The sequence below is a fragment of the Penicillium concentricum genome, assembly GCF_028827145.1.
Source record: "Penicillium concentricum strain IBT 3081 chromosome Unknown utg000002l_segment0_segment0, whole genome shotgun sequence".
NCBI lineage: Eukaryota > Fungi > Ascomycota > Eurotiomycetes > Eurotiales > Aspergillaceae > Penicillium > Penicillium concentricum.
In genome coordinates this window covers 6,980,948-7,003,526 of record NW_026622755.1, presented here as the reverse complement: position 1 = coordinate 7,003,526, position 22,579 = coordinate 6,980,948, and the positions used below count along the sequence as shown (strand labels likewise).

Genomic DNA, 22,579 nt, shown 5'->3' with positions numbered 1-22,579 from the left:
AGTCACGGTTAAAAAAATGGCAACATGCGTACATCAAAAAAATAACAAAGGTCTAGTGTCTGCGGAACTGAATCGCCATCGAGCGGTGATATCTTTTCCTCAAACTGGCCCAAACCATTTTGAGAGAGGTGCGCCTCTGCTTCAATGGCGGAGCGTCCACGAGGTCATCCCCATCTTCCTGTGATTCCGCTAAAATATCCAGGGCCGAGATCGATCGATCTCCGTCACCCAGAAGAGATGATAAGTAGACGGCATCCAAGAGATCGCCGCCTCTCTGTGCAAATGAAGGAATGCGCGTCTTTCTACTTTCCACTCCCCGGCGATGCTGGAGCACAGCTTCCCACTCCGGTGTGTTTTTTAGGCACGTCATGCCGTCTTCTTTCGAGATGAGCTTCGTCAGTGGCACAATCGGTCCCTTCTTTCGGGTCTGGGTCATTCGGGGGATGATTGGCGTTTCGAAGGGTGACATTGTCGCCTTCAACGTTTGAGATGAGTCGTCCAGGAAGGTCCGAACGGTATCGCTCAAGGTACGCAAGTATTTCAATGCCATTTCCTTGGATATGCTTCCTGGCTGGTAGGAAATTCGGAGGTCTAGCTCACCATCTCGAGAGACCGCAGTGACGCCCACATCGACCATCCACGTCGCATCAGGTGCCTCGAAGCTCGAGATAGCGTATTCCTGACTGCCCATATTGAGGGTACCGGTCTGTTCCGCTATGTGGTTGAAAGTAGAGGTAAAGCGCGTCGAGGTCACCCAGTCGGTACATCCATGTAGAATTTCCCGGAATCCGAGTTGAGCGTGATCGAGACTTTGAATCTGCTGACCCCGGATTTTGTGAAGGAGCTCCCGAACAGTGGCTTCGTTGGAGAGTTGAATACGGACCGGGAGGAGTGTGATACAACAGCCCATGGCGTTCATAAGAGAGGCCTTGACAGTGCCCCGCGTGGATACTGTGTCACCGAACACAACATCTTGGCTGTTGGAAAAGCGACTGAGGGTGACTGCCCACGCCGCCTTCACCAGAATCGCAATAGTCATGCCTTCAGATTGAGGGTTGACGCACTGAATAGTTTGAGGGGCTAAGTGTGCGACCTGGGACGGATATTGACCAATAGCCGTGGAAGAGCTACCGAGGCTCGTCATAGACGAGCCAGAAAGAAGATCAGTCCAGTATTTGTAGGCCTTCGGTGCAATGCTCTGCTGCTGGTGGTAGAGGAAAGCCGAGAAAAGGGGTTGCGGGTGAGGGACTGTTCCTTCGATGAGCCGCTTGAGGCTTTCCCAGACTCCATCCATGGAGACAGCATCATACTCGGCATGTGTCATTCGCAAGAGAACTCGGTGTCGGGAGCTTCGGGATTCCTCAATAATGGCAACCTGGGTGAAAGGTTCGCCTAGGCGGGGAGGCGGAAGCACTTGTTGATTGATTATCTCGGACGTCATTGCTTCGATGGAGCGATCGGTGCTGAAGATCCGGATTTCGGGCTCATGGACACTCTTGATCACCTGGAGAAGTCGGCCCTGGTCAAACACATAGGCTGTACGTAATACGGGAAGGGTTTTGATCAGATCTGAACAGCCTTTTCTCAATGTCTCAATGTCATAGGTGCCATTACCATCGATGAGAAAATGCGCACAGTTTGCAGCCCTGGGGGTAGTGAGAACACCTGCAACTGTCATAGCTTGAAAGTCGGTGGTCGGCAAGATGTCAATAACATCGCGCGTGCTGAAATTGTAGACCGGGTGTAACACATTTTGGATAAATTCTTCGGGGTTGTCAGATCCGATTAACGAGAATGGAGCCACCTCATCACCTGAAGCGACAGGGATTTCATTCTCTGCTCGAGCGCTCAAAATCAGAGCCAGGTCTGAGAGACAGGAGTACCTGAAGATGTCGGCTACGGTCAAAGTGTAGCCCCGAGAGTGCGAAGCTGCAACAATGCGCATTGCCGCGAGGGAGTCTCCACCAATGTGGAAGAAATCATCATTGGCTCCAATTTTTTCGAGCTTGAGATTGAGCCCTTTAGCCCATAATGCCTGCAGCTCTCGCTCCATATTGGTGGACGGGGCCACTTTGGGTCTATCACTGACTCGATACTCATGAATCTTGTCGTCTTCGATGCTTACCACTAGCGCACGTAAAGACTTGCGGTCGAGCTTCCCAGATAAGTTGCGAGTCATTTCAGCAATCGGAAGGAAAACAGGCGGAACCATGTAAAGGGGTAATTTTCGCAATAATATCTGGTACAGGTTCGCAAATGTCGTTTGCAGCTCTGTTGATAGCGGCATAATTCCTGACGGTGTTATCGGCACAAGGCGATGCGCACTGTCTGCAGCAAACTCGACAACTGCCACCAGGGTGATTCTTTGATCTTGGTCTTCTGTGAGTGGCACAACTGCTACAGCGCTGATGCCGGGTTGATGGTGCAAGATTTGATGTTCGATCTCGCCTAGTTCGACTCTCTGGCCCCGGATTTTGATCTGGGAGTCCAGTCGGCCGAGATAGATCAATGTGCCGTCCTCGTTCTGCCGGACGAGATCGCCAGTGCGATAAAGTCGTCGTCCATGCAAGTTCAGGCGCCCCGTAAACTCCGGATCGACGATGAATGACGCATCCGTTCTGGCTGGGTCGCCAAGATAGCCCCGTGCCAGGAAGGGACCTTCAATCCAGAGCTCACCTGGGGCTCCGATAGGGCTGAGAAGATTGTCGTTTTTGGGCTGTGTGACCCATAAACGTGTGGCCAGTGGAAACCCGATGTTGCTGACTTCGTAGGCGCTGGTATAAGGTCGGGTACAAGTGCTCATTGAGCCTTCCGTGGGCCCATAGGCGTTGTAGACTTCGGCATGATCCAACCAAAGGCTAACAACATCTGCACGGACTGATTCACCTGTCAAAATGAGTTTACGCATGGCAGGAACGCTTATCGGAGCGATCTGCTGGGCCACGGTAGATGTAAGCATCGCTGTGTTGACGTTCATGTCTGCCATGACCTCAGTGAGCCGGTTCATGCGGTCATCCTCGGAGGGCACACATACCACGCCTCCAAATGCTGTTGTGGCAAAGGTGTCAGTGATGATGTTATCGAATGTGTATGACGCAAACTGCAAGAATCGAGTCCTCGGCGTGAGTCCCAACCACCGTCCCTGCTCGTCTAGACTTGTCGACATGGTCCCGTGTTCAATGATAACGCCCTTAGGAATGCCAGAGCTACCAGAAGTGAAAATTGCCCAGGACGCGTTCGAAGGTGTCACTCCAGTATCTGGGGGTTGAGTGTAATATGGAAGACCATCGAAAGACTCCTGATCGAGGACGACGAGTTTGACTTGAGCAATGGAGCTCAGACCCCGCAGTCGCTCCTCTTGCTCTGGGCTCACTACAATGACGCGTGCCTGAGAGGTTTCGATGATGGTTTCGATGCGGGCCAAAGGGTGCATTACCCCCAAAGGCATAATGGCACCACCTGCTTGCATGATACCCAGCATCGCCACTGATCCCCATTTCGATTTCTCCATACAGAACCCAACGATGCTTTCGGGACCGACGTGGAGAGACACCAGGTGGTGGGCCAGACGTGCGGCTGCAGAGTGGAATTCACCGTATGTGAAATCTCCATCCCACGCACTGATAGCTGTCCCTGAGGGCGAGCGATCCACCTGCTCTCGAACCATCTCGTGAATACACTTCTCTAGTCGTGCAGGTACCTCTGTGTTCCATTGTAATATCTGTTCTTGACTTCCCTGCTCAATGGCCAATATATCGGCTAGCGATTCCGATTGGGCCACCGGCTGGCACAATCGGTGGATCAAGCAGGAAAAATAGTCCATCACATGTTTCATTTGGGAACACGGGATGATATTCTTGTCGTAGTGCACATCGACGATCAGTTGCTGTTGTCCGAGCTTGCATTCGAGGGTGATGGCATGCGCATTGAAGGGTTCGACCGGCAAAGGGATCTTTTCCATGCCCGGGAAGGCTAGCTGTTCATCAGAACCGCTCTCATCAGCAGGTTGAATTACGAGTAAGGTGCCCGTGTCAATCGTAGGCGCAAGCTCGGGGACAAGTGCCTTGATGCCTTGGAGACCGGTATGCTCGTGTTCAATCATGTTTGTTGCTTGCAGCTGGATAGCCTCGAGGCACCGGGCCACACTTTGCGTCTGTTCCACATTTATCCGAATGGGCACCGTGGTGATTGTTGGACCCGCAATGTCAGAGATCCCCTGAACCCTAGCATTACGGCCGGACACAGTGGCCGCAAAGGCTATATCCCCATGCCCAGAGTACTGTGCTATGACCAGTGACCATGCAGCACGCAGGATAGTAGACATTGTCACCTTGCATTGTCTCTGAGTGACCGGGAGTGAAATTATCTGTTGGAGGTCCTCTTGCGGGAGTGGCTGGATATCCGTTGGTCGTCGAGGCCAGCTGGCCATGACGTCGCCCTCCAGTTGGTTGCGCCAGTAATCAGTACTAAAGGCCGTATCAGGGCGGCCGCTTTGCAGATACTGGATAAAGCGAGTGAAGGGGACAGAGGATTGAGACTGTTTCGAGTGATAGATCTCGGCTAGTCGTTTGCCGAGTGTACTCACAGTCCAGCCGTCATACAGGGCATGGTGGGCAGTCCAGATAAAGTAGCACTCTCCACTCGGCTCTTCAACAAAGCCATATCGTACCAAAGGTTGGCCCAGAGACATTCCCGTATCTCGGTCAACTTGCAGATACTGCTGGAGGTCTGTGCCATATTGCCAGAGGATGGTGCCGCGGACCACAACTTGTACTGCGCTTGATTCCATTACGATCCGAGAACGCAAGATACTGACCTCCGCGGACAGGGTCTCCCACGAAGCCTTGAACTGCTCGCGATTCGTTGAGTTGCCCATCAAATACACCTGCCGGCTCACATAGGCTGCCGGCTGTTTGGCAGTAACTGCCATAAGGCCCTCCTGCAGGGGCGTACACGGGTAAATATCTTCAATCTGCTCTTTTTCCACGCCAATGCTCTTCGCAACACGTGATAAAGTTTCCTCTCTCTCACCGGTGGAACAATTATAGAGGTCTTTCCACATTGAAAATGGCGCAGGATCCTTTGTTTCATGAGCAAATAGATCTTCTGGGGGCCGTTCGGCGAGGTTCGAGGTCAATTCAACCAACTGGGGCCACTTGAAAATTTCTTCCACACTCAGTTGAAGCCCTTGGGATGCCGCTACTACCACCATCCGCATTGCAGTCACCGAGTCACCACCCAAGTGAAAGAAATTGTCGTTCATGCCCACCGCACCAGCTGAGATGCCCAAAACCTCAAGCCAGAGCGCATGCACCTGCTTTTCCAATGCTGTCACGGGGAGGACCTTCATATCCCCACCTTCATTTTGGGTATATTGCTGAAGGCTTGTGAGAGAGTGTTGCGCCAAAAGTTCCCGAATAGCACGCCTGTCTAACTTGTTGTTGGCATTTGATGGCATCCGGTCCACAGGAAGGTATGCGGCGGGGACCATGTATCCTGGTAAGACGCGGAAGAGCGTTTGGCGAAGATCGTTCAATATAGCACGCAGGTAGTCACTGGGAGCCAGGGGTTGTGGAGCATCACTCGCAGGATTTTCGTTGCTCTCGCTCATCATGTCAAATACAGCAACGAGGCTGACCTGTTTGCCATCGGCCCCATGCTGGATGCGCTCCACAGCGACAGTACGCACACCCTCAAGGTGTTGTTGGATCTGGTATTCGATCTCACCTACTTCGATACGCTGACCTCGGATCTTCACCTGGAGATCTGTGCGGCCGAGGTGGATCAGAGACCCCTCTGGGTTTTGCTTGACAAGATCTCCAGTTCGATACAACCGTCGACCCGAGAGGCCCAGTTGCCGCATGAAATCAGGGTCTACGACAAAGGCCGCCCGAGTCTTTTCTTCGTCGTTGAGATATCCACGGGCTTGGTTGGGACCCTCAATCATTAACTCACCCGGGGCCCCAATAGGGCACAGAGCGTGGTGATTTTCTGCCTGCACTACCCACCAGGAGCAGGCAAGTGGGAAACCAATGTCGGACGCAAGTGCAGCGTCATGAATTGGCCGACTGCAAGATGAATGGATCGAGCATTCTGAGGGGCCATAAGCATTTAGAACGGTCGCGTGAGGAGACCACAAGGCAACAGCCGCAGCTGTCACGGGCTCGCCAAGAAGAATCATCGTCCTCATAGAGGGAATCTGCTGTGGGTCGAGCATCGAGGCCACGGTGGAGGTCAAGGTGGCAAAATTGACACTCATGGACATCATCGATGTGGTGAGCCTATTGACGCGATCATGTTCTGATGGAATGCAGACGCATCCTCCTGCCCAGAGAGTTGTGAATAGATCCTGAATCGCTACGTCAAATGTATGAGCGGCAAATTGGAGGGTTCTGGTAGTGTTATCCATCTTAAATTCCGCACCATGGGCCTCGATACTTGTACTCAGAGCACGGTGCTCCAGAATGACTCCCTTCGGGGTGCCCGTACTTCCGGATGTGTAGACTATCCAAGCCATATTATGCGGAGCCACCCTAGTGTCCCGGATAAGTGCGGTGGTCTGCGCGAGATCGACTGGTGTAAGTTTCTCGATAGATTCAGCATCCACAGAAAATAGTCTCAGGCCTAGTGATGCCAGCCTCTGATGCTGTTCACTATCCACGAGCACAGTTTCCACCGCAGCGTCCTGTGTGATTCCTTGAACCCGAGCAAAAGGGTGAGCAACTCCCAAAGGTACAGCAACACCACCAGCGTACAAAACTGCGAGCATGGCGACAGCCGCCCATTTGGACTTGTCCATACAAAGTCCCACAGTATTCTCTGGTTTGACGCCCATGTCAAGAATGAGATGAGCAGCAAGCCTGGCCGCATGACAAGAAAGCTCGGCGTAGGTAAAGTCGCCATCCCAAGCACAGATAGCGGAAGCAGTGGGGTGTCGTAAGACGCGATTGAAAACGAGGTTATGGATACATTGATCGCTGCGAGTTGAACCTACACGGTTCCAGGCCAGTATTTGGTCCTCATCTTGCGGACTGACATGTAACATGTGCAGCGGTTGCTCAAATCTGTTGGGATTTGAGAGCTCCTTGACAATATGCACGAAGTAGTCGACCACCTTCAGGACATTCAGCGATGCAATTACCTGGTCGTCATATTGTACATCGACTTCAATTTCATTGGATCCCAACGTACACTCCACTTGAAGCCCAAAACTGCCAAAGTCTTCAAACGGTACTGGAAGAGACTCCAGGCCGGAAAGAGCGATAGGGTTATTGTCGGTCTCCGCCGCGGGCTGGATCACAAGAAGGTTGCGGAGAGCCAAGGCAGAGCCACCCATTTCGCGCAGCAGCTCGTTGATCTTTTGTAATCCAGTCTGCTCGTAAGGAATCATTTCCGTAGATTGTTGCTGAATCTTTCGCAAAAGTTGAACCACAGTCATAGATTTGTCAATTGATACACGGACAGGAACAGTGGTCAACGTTGGGCCAGCGATTTCCTTGATTTGCCTAACGGCGGCATGACGCCCTGAGACGCTGGCAGCGAAGGTGATGTCGTTATTCCCACTGTATTGTACCATAACAATAGCCCAGGCCGCTCGCAGGATGGTGGAAACCAAAATGCCTTCGTTTGACTGCTTGGGGAGAGAAATGGCTTTCTGAATGCGCGATTGAGGCCGAGGGTGGTAAAAGATCTGGGGAAGTGGCGGCCAGTCTGTCACCAACTCGCCGGTTAATTCATTTTGCCAGTAATTGGTCGTCTCAACAGGATCTTGTCGCACCAAGTACCGGATGAATCTGGAATATGGAATGGGAGAGTGCGCCCAGGTGTGATTGGTGCTATTGTAGATCTCGACAAACCGCTGGGCAATCTCGCGCATTGTCCAACCGTCGTAGACACTGTGATGAGTAGTCCAGATAAAGTAAGATTTGTCGGCCGATTCTGTTACCAGCCCGTATCTCACGAGGGGTTGATCCAGCATCATCCCTTCTTCGCGATCGTCAGTGATATATGAAGCGAGGTCGTCGTTGGATCTCCAGACGATAGGGCTTTGTACCACAACTTGTATGGCTTCCTTGCTATGGCCCATCATAAGGCGGGTGCGGAGAATGGGAGTTGTGTGGTTCAAAGTCTCCCAGGCCGACTTAAACCGGTCCAGATCGATTTCTGTGGCGGACAATGAATAGACTTGTCGGCTGATGTAGGCGGCAGACTGCCGAGTGGTTGTTGCCATAAATCCTTCTTGCAGTGGTGTGCACGGATATATATCTTCAATCTCACTCACGTCCACACAACAGCGGGTCGCAATATCGTGCACAGCTTCAGGTGAGGCATTAGCCCACAGAGTGAAAGGAGCTGGGTCCTCTTCTTCTGAAAGAAATTCAAAGCTGCGCTCAGTCATTTTCTGCGCGAGATCACAAAGACGAGGATGTTTGAAGACATCGGCCACAGTTAATTGCAAGTTGTGCTGCTGCCAGGTCATTGCTGCAAGGCGCATGGCAGCCACCGAGTCACCTCCAAGTCGGAAGAAGTTGTCGCTCACCCCCACTCTATCCGACTGCTCAATTCCCAAAGCTTCAAGCCAAAGAGCATGTAATTTGTATTCCATCTCGGTTGAAGGAGGAATTTTCTCTCCTCCCTCAAGATACTGCAGCATGGACTCAGCGGACATCAATGTCAATTGCTCCCGCAAAGTTCTCCGATCCAGTTTGCCCGAGAGGTTGCGAGGCATCTGGGCGATGGGAAGATATGATGCTGGAATCATGTGTGTTGGTAGAACCTGTATAAGCGCACTGTGAAGCTTTTGGAAGGCCTCCGTCATGAGCACCGTTGGTGGCAGAATTCTCAAATTCAGGGAAGGGGCTTGAATGTCACCCGTCTGGTATCTGCTGTCAGGAGCAAACTCGATTGCACCGACCAGAACAGGCTGTGAATTTGCCCCTCGCTTTATCAGTTCCACTGCCACGGCCCGGGTCTCTGGCAGGTGTCGGGCGATCTGCTGTTCAATCTCACCAATCTCGACTCGCTGGCCGCGAATCTTCACCTGGGTATCGCGTCGCGCAACATAGACAAAAGACCCGTCGTCCTTCTGGCGCACGATGTCACCACTTCGGTAAACACGACGCCCTTTGGTAAGGCCGAATTTTGACATGAATTGCGGGTCCAAGATGAATTGCTCGTTTGTTTTTGTTTCATTGTTCAAATAGCCGCGAGCGAGTTGGGGTCCCTCGATAAGAAGTTCTCCTGGCGCTCCCACAGGGCATAGCAAGCTGTAGTTCTGTGGATCTGCAACCCATAGGCGCGTGCCAATCGCTTGGCCAATGTTGTGTATCTCGTCGACATTTTGGACCGGTCCGGCCGCCGAGGAGAAAATTGAGCATTCGGACGGGCCGTAGCAGTTGAACAAGTCCACCTTGGTCCTCCAGAGATTAGTTACCTCGACTGTGGCGGGCTCTCCCCCTAAGACCAGGAGACGCAGTGTGGGTGCCTCTTCAGGCGAGAACAATCCAGCCACAGTATACGTCGTCGCAAGTGCGTTCACCTCTGTCCTGCGAATGAAAGCAGTAAGCTTGCGAATATCGAGACGATCATCTTCGGATGGCACACAGCATAGGCCGCCCCATGCCAATGTAGTGAAATAATCCTCAATGGTGCCGTCAAATGTATGAGCTGCGTATTGCAACTTGCGAGTGTGGGTGCCGAATCCATATCGCGCCCCGTGAGACTGAATACTCGTACACAAAGTGCCGTGCTCGAGAACCGCTCCTTTGGGTGTACCGGTTGTACCAGAAGTGTAAATTACCCAGGCAGCGTGGTTTGAAGTGACCAAGGGACACGATCGGAGATCGCTGGCAGGTGCAATAGATAGCCTTTGGAGGAGCTGTGAGTCGACCACAAGTAGTTGGCAATTGACACTGCCCTTTAGGCGACGATATTCTGGGGCATCTACCAAAATCACGGTCGCCTTGGTGTCGTTCACGATGGTCTCAATTCTATGGGTTGGATGGCTCACGCTCAAGGGCACGACCACACCACCAGCCTGGAGAGTGGCGAGCAGGGCTACCGCCGCCCATTTCGACTTGGACATGGAGACACCAACCATTTGTTCTAGTTCGACTCCCAGTGCCACAAGTTCGAGTGCCAGGAAATCGGCCATTTGAGTCAGTTCCCTGTAGCTCAGGATTCCATCCCATGCGCATATCGCTTCAGATGTTGGATGGGCGCGTGCTTGCCCCTGAACAAGTTCGTGGACACATTTGTCTACTCTCTCCGGAACGGTTGCATTCCATGCTGCAATTTGGCTCTGATCAGCACTACTCAGAAAGTCCAACTCTAGCAAGGGGTGGCTTTGAAGATTTGGGTCGCACAGTTGCTCCAAGATGTGAGTGAACTGGTCCAGCACTCGGGTCATATAGGTAGTTGATACGATATTGGAGTCGAATCGAGCTTCTATTCCGATCGTTTGTCCTAGAGTGCACTGAACATTGACCCCGTAACTGTCAAAGTCCTCCACTGCAAGTGGAAGGGCTTCGATGCCCGGGAAGTCGAGAGTAGTATCGCTTTCGTCCGCGGTTTGAATGACGAGCAGATTGCGTAGTTGTAACTCAGGATGGCTGAGAATTCCTCGTAGCCCAGTATGCTCATAATTGATCATCTTGATGGCTTGATCCTGCACCTCACGAAGGAAATCTTCCACCGAATGAGAGCCATCAGTGCTGACTTGGATACGTAGAGGCACTGTGGTGATGGTTGGAGCGATGATCTCGCTCACTTCGTGGACCGGGGCGTTGCGACCGGAGACATTGGCTGCATATAAGACGTCCCTGTGGCCAGAAAATTGTACCATGGTCAAGCCCCAAGCGGCTCGCAGCACGTTGGCCATCAAAATGCCCTGTCCCTGAAGGGGTGCGGTTGTGACTGTCTTGCAAATGGAGATCCTGGGTCGTGGCTCGTATCCTGCATTGGGCAGAGGAGGCCAGTCGGCCATCAATTCTCCTTCAAGCTGCTTATCCCAGTATGCCAGACTGTCCGACGTATTGATTCTCATCAGATATCGGATCAAGCGAGGGAATGGAATTGATTGGGGTATGTAGTCAGCCTGGTAGTATATGTGAATGAGCTCCTCGCACATGAGACGAATCGAGAAGCCGTCATACATGCTATGATGGGCGGTCCAGACAAATAATACCTCGCTTGACGGTAGATAGATCAGACCATATCGAGCCAGTGGCTGTCCGAGCTGGATCCCTGCCTTCTCGTCTTGTTCTATGTAGTCTTTTAGACTGGAGTGCTGGAGCCAGGTAATATCCTCCCGCACAACCACCTGCCATGATCCATCTGCATCAATTATCGCCCTTGTACGCATGATGGGGATGCTTGAAGCCAGGGTCTGCCAGGCCGCCTGGAACCGATCGATGTCGATCTTGTCAGACAACGCATACATTTGACGGCTCACATATGCCGAGGGTTGACGTGCAGTGCTTGCAAGAAGAGCCTCCTGTAATGGTGTGCACGGATAGACATCCTCAATTTGTTCCACCGATACACCACATTGCTCGGCAATGAGGGCCAGGCGTGCCGGTCGCTTATCGGCCTCTGTATCCAAACTCTCTTCCCATAGGGCCAATGGAATGGGATCACGCTCCAATGCGCTTACCCTCTCATTCTCCATGCCTTTCTCCTCCAGGACACGTGCAAGGTCCGACAGTCGGGGGTTTTGGAAGATGTCGGTAACAGCCAGCTTCAACTCCTTGCTCTCTTTGTTGGTAGCTGCAACCATCCGCATAGCTGTGACTGAGTCACCGCCCAAATGAAAGAAATCGTCGTGAGCACCAACCTCCTTGATGGAAACTCCTAACACATGCGCCCATATTGGTTGGATGAATGTCTCCATCGGAGTGGATGGGGCCGTCTTGAGCTGGATCTCATCTGCGATGTATGCTGTGAAACTGCTTGAAGGAATTCCACGTAAGAATGTCTCGACAGCCCGGCGATCCAGTTTGCCTGATGTGTTTAAAGGGATGCGAGCAACTGGCACATAAAACAGTGGTACCATATAAGTGGGTAGAACTTCAAGCAACCCATGGCGCAGCGTAGCGAACGCCGATCGTAGGCTTGATGTTGGTACCAGAGGTTTTAGGGATTCTGTGTCAGCCGCAGTCTGCTCGCCATCCTTTCTGAATTCAATCACCGCAACCAGAAACATCTTGGTATCGAGCTCAAGCAAATGAACCACTGCGGTCTGAGTTTGGGGAAGCTGTTGCGCGATCTGGTGTTCAATCTGGCCGATTTCCACTCGTTGGCCACGAATTTTGACTTGCGTGTCACGCCGCCCGATATATGCGAATGACCCACCCGCTTGCTCATAAACGAGATCACCGGTCTTATAAAACCGACATCCCGATGAGGTGGACAGGAAATCGGGTTTGGCGATAAAAGAGACAGCTGTCTTCTCAGGATTGTTCAGATAGCCCCGAGCCACCAGAGGGCCCTCGATCAGCAATTCTCCAGTGGCGCCGATGGGGCATAGCTGATTGTGGTTGTGAGGATGGGTCACCCAGTGACGTGTGGCCATGGGCGTGCCAATCATGAGTGCCTCTTCGGGATTTGATACTGGTCCATTCGCAGTACACACGGATCCCTCGGATGGGCCATAGGTATTGTAGATGCTTACCCCGGGCTGATTCCACAATTTTATCACCTGGGGCGTCAGGGCTTCTCCAGTCAATGCAATCGTGTGTAGAGATGGTGTGTCGGCAGGAGATATTAAATGTGCCACGGTTGGAGTCAAACTGGCGAAGTTGACCATCATGATACGCATGGTTTCTGCGATATTATTGAACCTGTCATCCTCCGATGGCATACAGACACAACCGCCATAAATGAGAGTTGCCGAGACATCGGAAATGCTGACGTCAAAGGTAAATGGAGAGAACTGAAGGGCTCGGGTCTCGCTGGAAATATTCATCTTGTTGGCCTGCGCCCTCATACTGGTACACAATCCACCATGTTCAAGTATAAGGCCTTTAGGGGTTCCCGTAGTGCCGGATGTATAAATGATCCAGGCTGCATTGTCGGGAGTAACGGTAGTCACTGGGGCATGACTCTCCGAAGCTAGTCCATCCAGCAGTGCGGTGCCGACAATGACTAGATTCACGTTCAGATCCAGGCGTCCGAGTCGCACTTGCTGCTCCGCATCAACGAGAATCATATTCGCCGCAGCATCCTGAACAATAACCTTCAGCCGCGAAATGGGGTGAGTTACACCGAGAGGAACAATTGCGCCACCAGCGAAAAGTGTGCCGAGCATGGCCACGATGGCCCACTTCGATTTATTCATGCACAGGCCAACTTTCGTTTCAGGACCGACGCCGGCGTCAACAAGGAAGTGCGCCAGCCGCACGGCTTGACTGAACATTTCACTGTACGTGAGATTTCCATCCCAGGCACAAACAGCTGGTGAGCTAGGTCGTGCTAAAACTTGCTCATAGACCAGCGTATGGATGCATTGATCAACACGAGAAACATCGACAAGGGCATTGTGCTCGACTATCAGCTGTTTATCCGCGGGGGTGATGAGGTCCAGTTCCCCAAGAGTACGCGATTTGATCAATGCTGGGTTGTATAGCTGTTGCACCAGGTGTGTGAGATGTGACAGGATCCGTTGCACCTGTGGCGTAGGCACCACGTATTCGTCATACCGGATGGCTACCCGGAGTTCCATAGGACTCAACGTGCAGTCCGCTGTCAGGATGTGGCTGTCAAATTCTGTCACTGCACCACCTACCAGTTCCTGCACACCAGGGAATTGCTTGTTTGCATTTGCTTCTTCGGCGGTTTGCACCACCAAGACGTTCCGAAGTTCAAGTGCCGGACGCGACTCCGGGGAGATGAGGGTCTTGATTGTCCGTAGACCGGTGTGCTCATAGTCAATCATCTGCACGGCTTGTTCTTGCACCGAATTCAAGAACGATATCACATCTTGGTTCCAGTCAATTTGAACGCGCACAGGGACGGTGGTAATGGTCGGCGCGACCATGCTCTCTACCCCTAACACCGGAGCGTTACGACCAGATACAGTGGCGGCAAACACGACATCATTGTGACCTGAGTATTGTGCCATCAGCAAGGCCCAAGCTGCCCGGAGCACATTGGATGCGGTCACTGTGCTGCCTGACCCATGCGCAGCAAGAGATACCACCTGCGTCACCTCTAGTCCTGGTCTTGGTCGATAACCGACATGGGGGAGAGAAGGCCAGCTGTTCATCACATCGCCTTGAAGCTGATTTGACCAGTACTCTGCACGATCCTTTTTTTTTTTTTCATCTTCCTCTTGATTGCGCAAAAACCGAATGAATCGTGTGAACGGGACGGGAGACTGGGCATGTCCAGACTGGAAGATCTCAGTGAAATTTTTGTAGAGGAGACCGGTGCTCCATCCATCGTACAAACTGTGATGGGCAGTCCATACAAAGAAGCGCTCTTCTGAATTATGGTCGCGGACCAGCCCATATCGAACCAGCCGTGTTCCAGGTCCCATCTCATCCTGTTGGTCGCAAGCCAGATAGTTGTCGAGACTGACGCTGAGGTTCCAGGAAATTTCCTCATCTAGGACAACTTGTAGAAGCGGCTTCGACGGTTCGCTGCTGGTTACAATGCGCGTGCGAAGTATGGGAGTGGTGGCAGTCAAAACTCGCCAGGACTCCTGGAAGCGATCGAGATCCAGATTCGGATCGAGTTTGAAGGTCAGTCGGTTCACATATGCGGATGATTGCTCGGCAGTAGTGGCCATCAGTTCTTGCTGTAAGGGCGTGCAGGGGTAGACGTCTTGGATGTTCTCCACCACACTGCCGCATTGATTCGCAATCTCTTGCAACTGATCATGATGTTTTTCCGTGACTGGACTTTCGCCAAGCCACAAAGAAAACGGCTGGGGATCATTGTTCAGTTCTTCCGTTGGTAACAATCTGGTGCTCAGGTGCTCCGCCAAATCCACCAGCCGTGGCTGCTGGAAGATATCGGCCACGGTTACTCGCAATTGCCGGCCCGCAGCGGTCGTAACAAGTCTCATAGCGACCACTGAATCTCCTCCAATCTGAAAGAAGTTGTCGTAAATATTGATCTGGGACACAGGCACATGCAGTACGCCGGCCCAGAGTTCTTGAAGCTTGCGTTGAATCGGTGTTGCAGGCTCGGTGGAAAGCTCGCCGGCTGAGAGGTATTGTTGTCGATGCTCCGGTCTGATCGCCTTCAAAAGCCCCCCAATCGCGCGGCGGTCGAGCTTTCCGGATGCATTCAAGGGCATCTCCAGAATTGGCAGAAAAACCGCAGGCACCATGTATGTTGGGAGCAACTGAAACAGAGTCCCTGGTAACTTTCGCAGGGCCGTGTGTAAGGCGGGCGTTGGCTGAAGCAAACCGTGCGACATGACGGGCCCATCGCGATGCTCACACCCTTCTTGAAAATCGACCACAGCGATCAAACTAACTTTTTCAGATGCACTCTCCTGCAATAATTGGACCGCCGCAGACCGTGCGCCTTGAAGTTGTTGTGTTATTTGATACTCGATTTCACCTACCTCTACGCGCTGGCCGTTAATCTTCACCTGTGTATCACGTCGACCTAGATGGGTGATCGACCCATCCTCGTTCTGCCGCACCATGTCACCAGTGCGATACATCCGCCGCCTCTCGCCATGGTCCGATTGTAGGTTCAGCTGCTGGATAAAGGATGGTTCGAAGACGAACGCCGCTCTGGTCTTTACCTCGTCATTCAGGTACTCGCGTGCCAACAGAGGTCCTTCGATTAGGAGCTCGCCTGGCGCCCCGATAGGACACAGTTGATTGAAATCATCGATATCAACTACCCACAATCGAGTCCCCATCGATGTACCAATGATTGAGGCTTGTTTGGGATCAATCAAGGGTTCACTGCAGCTTGAGTGAATCGAGCATTCCGACGGGCCGTAGGCATTCAGAACGGCGACATAGGGCAACCACTGCTTGACTACGTCCGCTTTGACTGGCTCACCAACTAATGCCAGTTGTTGCATTGAAGGCACGTCGGGAGGATGTATCAGTCGCGCTACAGTGGAGGTCAAAGTTGCGAAGGTCACCTCCATCCTGCGCATCGCCATCGTAAAGTCACTCATTCGCTCTTCCTCATTTGGCACACACACGACACCACCCCAGGAGAGCGTTGTGAAATAATCTTGGATGCAGGCATCAAAAGTGTGAGCTGCAAATTGCAGCATACGTGTGTGAGAGTTCATTCCGAAGCGAGCTCCGTGGGCCTTAATACTGCTGCACAGGGCACCATGCTGTAGGACAACTCCCTTGGGCTTTCCCGTACTTCCTGAGGTGTAAATCACCCATGCAGCGTTATCAGGACCGACTGTTGCATTAAGTGCGTCCTCTGTTGCTGGAAGGGTCTGCAAGAGACTCTCATTTACAACCACAAGCTTGACGTCAGGAAGACTTGAGAGCCGGGCTCGCTGTTCAGCATCCACTAAGATGATGGTTGCCCTAGTGTCCTCCAGTATTCCTGTAAGGCGCGCCATAGGATGGGCCACTCCTAACGGAACGACGACTCCTCCAGCTTGCAGAATCGCTAGCATCGCAATGCCGGCCCATTTGGACTTTTCCATGCACACCCCAACCATTTTTTCAGCGCCAACCTGCAAATCCTTAAGATACCAGGCCAGCTGGCTCGAATAGTTTGCAAGTTCCTTGTAGGTCAAATTTCCATCCCACGCACAGATAGCGGTGGAATCGGGTCGTTGATTGATTTGGTCCGCCACCAAGTGATGTATGCATTGTTCGACTCGTGGAGCAGCAGTATCGTTCCAGCGGAGGATGGCGTCTTGGTCATCGGTGCTTACCAGAGAAATATCGCGGACTTGGTATGTGTCTGTGTGAGTGCTATAGAGCTGTTTCACCACATGTTCGAAGCACCTCACCATCCTCTTCACTTGCGCCCCAGCAATCACATTCTCATCATAGCGTGTTTCCACGGTGATCGCGTCCAAGCCTAGCGAGCACTGCATATTCAGTGGATAGATATCAAATGCCTGCATACTGACCGGCAAAGCCTCCATTTCAGGGAATACAGTATCTTCATCTTCCCAAACGGGCTGGATTGCCAACAGATTCCGCACTTCGACAACTGGTCGAAGCTCGGGGGCCAGCTTTCGGATCCCTTGCAAGCCTGTATTCTCGAAATCCATCATTTCCGTTGCTTGCTGCTGAACCATTTGCAGGAAGTCGCGGACGGATTGTTTCTGATTGACATCAATCCGAACAGGCACTGTAGTAATAGTGGGAGCCACAAGCTCTGTCAACTGCCGTATTGGAAGATTTCGGCCTGCTAACGTCATGCCAAATACCACGCTGTTTCCTTGGCCAGCATATTTAACCATCACCAGGGCCCATGCTGCACGGAGAATAGCGGGTAGGGCGGATGCAGGGCGGGTGTGAATCTTTGAAGGCGGCAGGAGCATCTTGTAGATGTTGCGGTGCATAGGCTTGGGCTGGTAGCCTTCCTGAGGCAGCGGCGGCCAGTTCACTACCAGATCCCCCTGTAGCTGGCTAGACCAGTATTTGACATCGGCGCCATGGTCCCGTCGCAACAGATGCCGAATGAAACGTGTGTATGGGACAGCAGGAGGGATGCGGTCATGTAGGTAGATGTCTGCCAGATGCTGATGCATGAGCCCGGCACTCCATCCATCATAGACACTATGATGCGCGGTCCAGACTAGGAAGCGCTCCGTCGGATTCTGTACTAGGGCCAAGCGCACGAGGGGGTGGCCCAGTTGGATCTCTTCGTCCTGATCACTAGCCACGTACTGGTCAAGATCAGAACTATGCTGCCAGCTTAGCTGGCGCCGAACCACAACCTGCACGAATCTGCTTTCGTTGGCCTCTTGGTCAACTAAAATGCGGGTGCGCAGAATCGGTGTCACTCTGGCCAAAGTTTCCCATGCCGCCTGGAGGCGGTCCAATTCAATTGAACTGGCTAGTCTGTACACCTGTCGACTGACGTATGCGCTGTGCTGGTGGGCTGTAATAGCGATAAGTCCCTCCTGAGTGGGGGTGCAAGGATAGACGTCCTCAATTTCCTCCACAGAGACGTCACATCTTCTGGCAATCCACTCAAGCTGTTGGGCCTGGCTGACTGAATCAGCATGTTCTAGCCCTTGCCACAGAGTAAAGGGCTCTGGATCCGGCTCCTCAGGCTGCTCCTCCCCGCTCTGTTCTTCGAGGAAATGAGCGAGATGGGATAGGTTTGAATGTTGGAAGATCGTAGCAACGGTGAGCTGAAGTTCACGGGCCGCCTGGAGAGCCACCATGCGCATTGCGGCAACAGAATCACCACCGATCTGGAAAAGATCATCGCCACGACCGATAATTTCAGTATCAATTTGCAGCGTCTGTGCCCACAGGGCCTGCAATCGCTTCTCCATCTCGGTAGTTGGCGCCGCCTTGGGTCCTCCATTGGGCATAAACCGTTGTAGATCTAATAGGGAGAGGGTACTCAGAGATGCTCGAATGGCTAGCCGATCCAGCTTCCCAGAGGCATTAGTGGGCATATCAGCCATGGGTATATACAGTGTCGGCACCATATACGCGGGAAGGGACTGCAAGAGATTCATCCGCAATTCCTGGAAGGTTGAAGCGAGCATTTCATTCGCAACCAGAGCACTCCCAGCGATTGCGTTTGGCGTTACTGGCACGGGGACGGTGAACATATATGGGCTGTTCGGGGCGAAATTCATCAAGGCCACTAGATGGATATGGGCTCCCCGCTCCACCAGCTCCACGGCAACGCTTCCAGTGCCAGAAAGTTGCTGTGTGATCTGATACTCAATCTCACTGACATCCACCCTCTGACCGCGGATTTTGACTTGTTGACTATTACAGCGGCCGAGATAGAGTAGCGATCCATCCGAATTTTGGCTCACCAGGTCACCGGTACGGTACATGCGACGTCCGGAAGGGAGGCCCAGTTGGGTCACAAACTTCGGGTCGAGGATGAAGCTGGCCTTGGTATTGGCCTCGTCGTGGAGGTAGCCGCGAGCAAGCAGAGGGCCTTCAATCAGTAGCTCGCCAGGAGCTCCGGTGGGACACAGAGTTTGGTAGTCCGTCGCCTGCACCACCCAGAAGTTGGACTTCATAGGCCGTCCGATATTTTGGGCCTCCTGAGTATGGAATAGCCGTTGGCTGTTTGAGCATACGATGGAACATTCAGACGGACCGTAAGAGTTGAATACTCTTGTGCGTTGTGCCCATATAGACAGAACTACAGGATTAAGCGGCTCACCACTGAGTGCCAACGTGGACAACGAAGGCAGCTCCGCCGGCGAAATGGTAGCGGCGACCGTTGATGTCAGTTCCGCGTAGGTGACCTCCATTCGCGCAGCCGTCGCTTCCAATACGTTCATGCGCTGCTCTTCGGACGGGACACAAACACAACCACCGGCCTGTAAGGTGCTGAATATATCGCACAAGCTCACATCGAAGGTGTAGGCAGCGAATTGAAGTGTCCTCGTATACTGATCAATTCCCATGGCGCCTGCGTGGGCTATGAGACTGGTACACAGCGACCGGTGCTCCAATACGACACCTTTAGGGGTTCCAGTACTTCCTGAGGTGTACACAACCCATGCGATATTCTGCGGTGTGATGCCAGCTTGTGGCGGTTCCATAGTCCTAGGTATATTCGCCATCAAGGTGGTGCCGACGACCACTGTGTTCGCGTCAAGGCTTTCAAGTCGGCTCTTCTGGACCTGGTCCACAATAATCACTTTAGTTCCGGCGTCCTGGACAATACTCTGAAGACGCGGCAGTGGACTACTTCCCGACAATGGCAATACTGCGGCGCCAGCATACAGAGTGGCCAACATGGCTACCATAGCCCATTTAGACTTGCCCATACACAGTCCCACGGTCTGTTCGGGCCCTACTCCCAAGCTGACTAGGAAATGGGCCAATGAGATACTGTGGCTTGCGAGCTCGGCGTACTGTAACTCGCCATCCCATGCATCGACCGCGATGGCCGTAGGCCGGATCATTACCTGGTCAGTCACCAGATCGTGAACACACCGGTCCACTGGCTTGGGAACGGTGGTGTTCCAATCTAAAATCAGCTGCCGGTCACTCGGAGAAATTCCCATGGCCTCCTGCAACGGTCGATCACGGGCCAACGGGCGGCACAATTCCTGCACCAAGAAGAAAAATTGTTCCATGACCTTTGTCAGGTCCGCTGCGGCGATCACATCTTTGTCGTACATAACCTCCATCTCCACAGCTTGACGCCCCAGGGTACATTCCACGTTTACAGCGTAGCTGTCGAAGTCTTCCATTGGTAGGGTGATCGGACTGAGTCCAGGGAAGGCTTTGTAGACATCTCGTTCCGATTCTGGCTGGATAACCAGCAGGCTTTGGAGCTTCAAGACATCATGCAGCTCCGGTAACATGGTTTTGATCATCTGCAACCCGGTATGCTCATGGTCAATCATGTCAGCGGCTTGGCGCTGCACGGCCTGCAGGAATTCGCCAACTGCCTGATTCGGGTCAATGCCGATGCGCACCGGGACTGTGGTGATTAACGGGGCTGAAATCTCGGCGACCTGCGAGACAGGGGCATTGCGGCCCGATAGCGTGACAGCAAAAATTACATCGTCCTGCCCTGTGTACTGGGACACGACGAGCGCCCAGGCGGCGCGCAAGATATTTGACATCATGACGAGTCCTTGTTCGGCGCCGTCTAGAATCGGGATTTCGCCTTTGAATTGGGCCCGGGGACTGGGCTGATAGTTGGGGTGTGGTAATGCCGGCCAATGCGCCACGGAATTGGCATTCGCGCGTTGAAGTTGGCCGCGCCAGTAGTTTGCAGCAATGACTGGGTCTTTCCCTTCCAGGTAGCGCACGAACCGGGTAAATGGGATAGACTGTGGCAGCTGCTGCTGGAAGTAAATTGCGGCTAGGCGGCGATAGAGGAGCTGGGCACTCCATCCATCGTAGATACTATGGTGAGCCGTCCACACAAACGTCGCTCCCTCTCCATCGACTGATTCCGTAACAAGTCCGCAGCGGGCCAAAGGCTGGCCAAGCTGCATACCTTGTTTTCGATCCTCCGCTAGATAACTCTTGAGGGTGGATCCGTGTCTCCAAGGAATGCCGTTTTGGATCACCACCTGCAAAGATTGACCACTCGCTCCCATAATAATGCGAGTGCGAACAATGGCGGTCCGCTCTATCAAAACATCCCATGCTGCTTGGAACCGACGGAGATCGATGTTTGGTGCCAGAGCAAACGCTCGGCGGTCGACATAGGCCGCTGGTTTGCGGGCAGAGATGGCCATCAAACCTTCCTGCAACGGAGTGCATGGGTACACATCTTCGATCGAGTCTGCTTCAACTCCACACTTCAGGGCAACCTGCTCCAGCAGTTGTGTTCTTTCTTCGGGCGTAGCCCGGCTGTAATCCTGCCAGATACTGAAACGTTCGCATTGGGCTTCATTGGCTCCGGGGATCCCCTCAACTGGCGAGTCGGGACTATCATTTTCTCGAGGCGATCGTAATTTCGTTGTCGAGAACAGCTCTGAGATGCTGTTTGAGTTGATGATATCGCCCGTCTTCACTTCGATTCCTCTCTCCTCGCATCGCGCAATTAGGGTAATTGCCGCAATGGAGTCTCCACCCAGTCTGATGAAGGTCTGAGACTTATCCAGCTTTTCGATCTGGATTTTGAGTACCTCAGCACAGGCTTTGAGGAACTCTTGTTCATTGTTTGTTGCCATCTTTTCGTCGGAGAAGGTGTTCATCTCACTGTCGCTCTTTGGGGAATCTGAGCCACTGTCCGACGGAGTCGTGGAGTTTGTAGATGAATTAGAATAATACATAGTCACTGATGACTGGAAGCTCCCTGCATTTCAACAAGTCAGAAAAATAATAGAATGGAATGTCTGAATTTCCGTACACTCTATATGTCAGGCTTGCTAGCTCTGATAAAAGCAACCTGGATAAGGACAAGGGTGTCCTGAGCGATTGGGCTTAAAAAAATTTTTATCCAATCATGGGTATTGAGTGCTATTATGTTTCTCACTGCCATAGCTTGCCATGGCTCATGGACAAACCCTAGTCGGGTCGTGCCATTGAGGCTGACCTGCTCCAGAAACCGTTGAGGCTTAGGGTCCATGTGAAGCTCGCCATGTTGCTCTTTCGGGTACACGTGGGTTACCTGCAGACTCATATTCAAATGACTTAGCGTATTCTGGGTCAAGAATCGAAAGCCGACCCGCGAGGTCTTGTGAGATTGGAACGGAGTTATTGGTTGTCCTTCACCGAAGAGGGAAGGACCAGTCCAAATAACTAGTGAGCAACATAGTGCCCGTACGGTCGTATATTCCGGCCTTGGCCATACATGCTGTGAACAGACTATAGTATTCCCATTTTCAGTGGGCTTGAGGCATCAATAGTGTCCACAGCCTAGGTCCATGGATATCACGTGTCACTTGAAAAGAAGATCAACAGTAGTTAGCATGGTATATCATCTTCTTGTTCTGACGGAGGTTCTCCAT

At 52.5% G+C, this 22,579-nt stretch overlaps 1 protein-coding gene across 1 annotated transcript; it reads right to left on the bottom strand.

Moving 5' to 3' along the window:
• Positions 1–52: 52 nt before the first annotated feature.
• N7517_006377 (uncharacterized protein) lies at positions 53–21,901 on the bottom strand (the record flags this gene model as incomplete). Its single annotated transcript, XM_056724107.1, has 1 exon — positions 53–21,901. The coding sequence occupies one exon, from the start codon at positions 21,899–21,901 to the stop codon at positions 53–55; it is 21,849 nt and encodes a 7,282-aa protein (XP_056580357.1).
• Between the last annotated feature and the right edge of the window lie 678 nt (positions 21,902–22,579).